Genomic DNA, 2869 nt, shown 5'->3' with positions numbered 1-2869 from the left:
GAATGAACATGCCAAGAGCTTAATAATTCAAATAAAACCTATGATCCTTGAAGCATTAAAAAAAAAAAAGTTGTGTACATACAGCCGAATCAAAACTAAATGTCTCATCGTTATTATCATTGGTTTTACCTTATTAGACTCTTGCATTGGCTCGATGATTATTCCATTCTAATAATTAATAATTTAATATTTATATTATTTATACAATTTGTTTCATTTTGTTACTGGCCTTTTGAACCTCCAATAAATCATTGCATGGTTATTATATATATCCATGAATCGAACACTAAACACAATGACATTTAATTTTTGCAATCATCGAATTTCTTTTCCCTAATTTAGAGCTAAGAGAATGAAAAGGTTGTTGAAGATTTCGTTGATGGTAATAAGTTTCGTAAGCATTATTCCATCGTGCTTATCGAGTCAAAATTTTCCAATGGAGTATCTTAAAGGTCATAATGCTGCACGTGCTAAAGTTGGAGTTAAGCCATTGAAGTGGGACAAACAACTAGAATCACTTGCTCATGAGTTTGTGAATGAACATATTGCAGATTGTTATGGAATGTATATACCTCATCATTTTGGTAGTAACTACGGCCAAAACATTGTACATAATCCGAATCGTGTTTCAGCAGCATCTGCAGTGGCCACATGGGTAGCACAGAAACAAAACTATGAGCCCAAATCTAACAAATGCATTGATGGTAACCCTGCCAGTTGTCATTGTTACGTTCAAGTTGTTTGGGGTGCATCAACTTATTTAGGTTGCGCGAGAGGTGACTGCGACAATGATGAAGGCACCCTTATTACTTGTTATTATGATCCTACCGGCACCTTTCCAGCTCAACGCCCCTACTTAGTGCATTAATTAGGAGCGTTTATGGGTAATGTAAAATTGGGTTTGTTTTTATTCAGATTTGATTAAATATATATTGGTTCTATTTTTTAGATTTTAATTCGATTTTAAATCTAATAAAATTTAAATATTTTCAACAAGTATGATTAAAAATAAATTATATCTCTGTTCTCTCCTTATTTAAGTGAATGCTCATTAGCTCAGGAGTTTGTGTTGGAAAATTTACTCGTAATTAATGAGACTAAGCTTATATTTATGCAGTATAATTGAATAGTTTTGCAGGATTCTGGCTGAAGTTGAAAACCTTGCTGCTAATTGTAATGAGACTAAGCTTATTTTCTTAATTTTTCTTTTTCGTTTCCTTAGAAATAAGTTGGCTTATTAGTCAAGGCAATCAAGTTTATGTATCTAACTTACTTGTATATGTTCACTTTTAGTTGTTAGAATTCCTTAGTTATTTTTCCGTATTTCAGATTTTGGCATCGTACCTCGTTAAACTTCATGCAAAATGTAGTTAATGAAAATCAGAGTCCTGTAATAGTTATTACCAAAGGATGCCAGGTGAATTTTTTCAGATGATAGTTTATTTAATGCTTTATTGTCATAATGAGTTCTTTCTTATTCCTTCCTCCAGCTACTTGGAACTTCTCGCAAATGCCTTGGACCGTGAAAATTGGTCACTGGTTCAATTCATGTCATCTTCTTACAGTGGATATGACACCTCCAGCTTGCAACAAGTAAACAACTAAACTATTCCTGGTTTTACCATTCTTGTGACTGTTGCTCTAGAATATTACATTACAATTTGCAATTCAGTGTAGTACCACTAACGATTAGCTCAAGAAATTATCTTTTGTAGGTAAAAAAGTTCACAAATCTTCCAGAAACAATTATGTATGATCTAAGGGAAGGAAGTTTAAGAGGGCTAGAGGAAGGAGGAACAACAAAGGAAATAGAATTTAAGTTGTATTGTTTCTGTATTTTTTTTCAATTTTTAGTTTTGGAATTCAAACTCGAAATTTATTTTGTATTTGAGTATTAGTTTTTTAATGTATAAAACAATTATCGCAAAAATTATGTCACTAATTATTGTTTGATTTATGTTGTACTAAAAATTGCATACTATATTTGAAGGTTTTGTAATAAAAAAGGATTAAAAATTTATATTTTGCAGGCAAAAATAAGAAAAAGGATTTTTTTTTATTTTATAAGGCTATTGCCACGCTTTTAAAGTGTGGCCGTATAACTGGCTATCGCCACGCTTTAAAAAGTGTAGCCATATCTTTTCCTATCGGCACGTTTTTAACGAGTACCCAAAACAAACATTCTGGGACGTTTTAAAAGCGTGGCGATATGTGCACTTTTCGATACGCTTTTTAAGCGTACCTATAGGTTAAAGCGTGGTAAGAGATGAAAGCGTGCCAACAAAAAAAGCGTGCCGATAGATCGACAAAAGTGTGGCGATAGAACAACCGGCACGCTGGCAGATGTGACCCTTTCAAAAGCGTGCCGAAAGTTCAAAAAGCATGGCGAAAAACTATCGGCACGCTTTTTGGCACTTTTCGGCACGCTTTTAAAGCGTGGCAGAAAGCCTATTTTCTTGTAGTAACAAAATGATAGAATAAAATGAAAACATCAACATATTTTAAATGTTACAAAAGTTCTCATATTTCAATCAAATTTATTTTTTACTTTTTGGTCTTATGCTATCAATCATGTTAATTACTTAATAAATCGAATTTTATCTTTCCTTTTAAAATTTAAAACTCCTTTTGAAAGTATATTTAGTAGCCAAGGGTTTTACTCAGACAAAAAGGGTTCATTTTTTAGAAACTTTCTCCTCTTTCGTCAAGCCTGTTACTATCTGCATTGTTCTTGCTCTGACTTTAATATTCAAAAATGGCCCATTCAGCAACTGGACGTCAACAATTGCCTTTTGCACAAAAATTTTTTTGAGGTTGTTTTTATATATGGAGCTTCCTCCTGATTTTTCATTTGACCGAACCAACCAAG

General features: G+C 32.8%; 1 protein-coding gene across 1 annotated transcript; it reads left to right on the top strand.

The window, feature by feature from the left end:
* On the top strand, positions 437-1597 carry LOC107620019 (basic form of pathogenesis-related protein 1-like). The gene is made up of 2 exons (XM_016322245.1): positions 437-704; positions 1491-1597. Exons 1-2 carry the CDS (start codon positions 437-439, stop codon positions 1595-1597), a joined length of 375 nt encoding a protein of 124 aa, XP_016177731.1.

Source organism: Arachis ipaensis, chromosome B10 (assembly GCF_000816755.2).
Source record: "Arachis ipaensis cultivar K30076 chromosome B10, Araip1.1, whole genome shotgun sequence".
Classification (NCBI taxonomy): domain Eukaryota; kingdom Viridiplantae; phylum Streptophyta; class Magnoliopsida; order Fabales; family Fabaceae; genus Arachis; species Arachis ipaensis.
The sequence above is the reverse complement of the archived record's forward strand: the minus strand, read 5'-3'. Positions and strand labels throughout refer to the sequence as shown.

Excerpts from the sequence above, each read along its gene's own strand:
- LOC107620019 (XM_016322245.1), top strand. The coding sequence starts at position 437 with ATGGAGTATCTTAAAGGTCATAATGCTGCACGTGCTAAAGTTGGAGTT. Across the intron at positions 705-1,490 it reads ATCTAACAAATGCATTGATG|CTACTTGGAACTTCTCGCAA; the intron begins GTAACCCTGCCA and ends TCCTTCCTCCAG.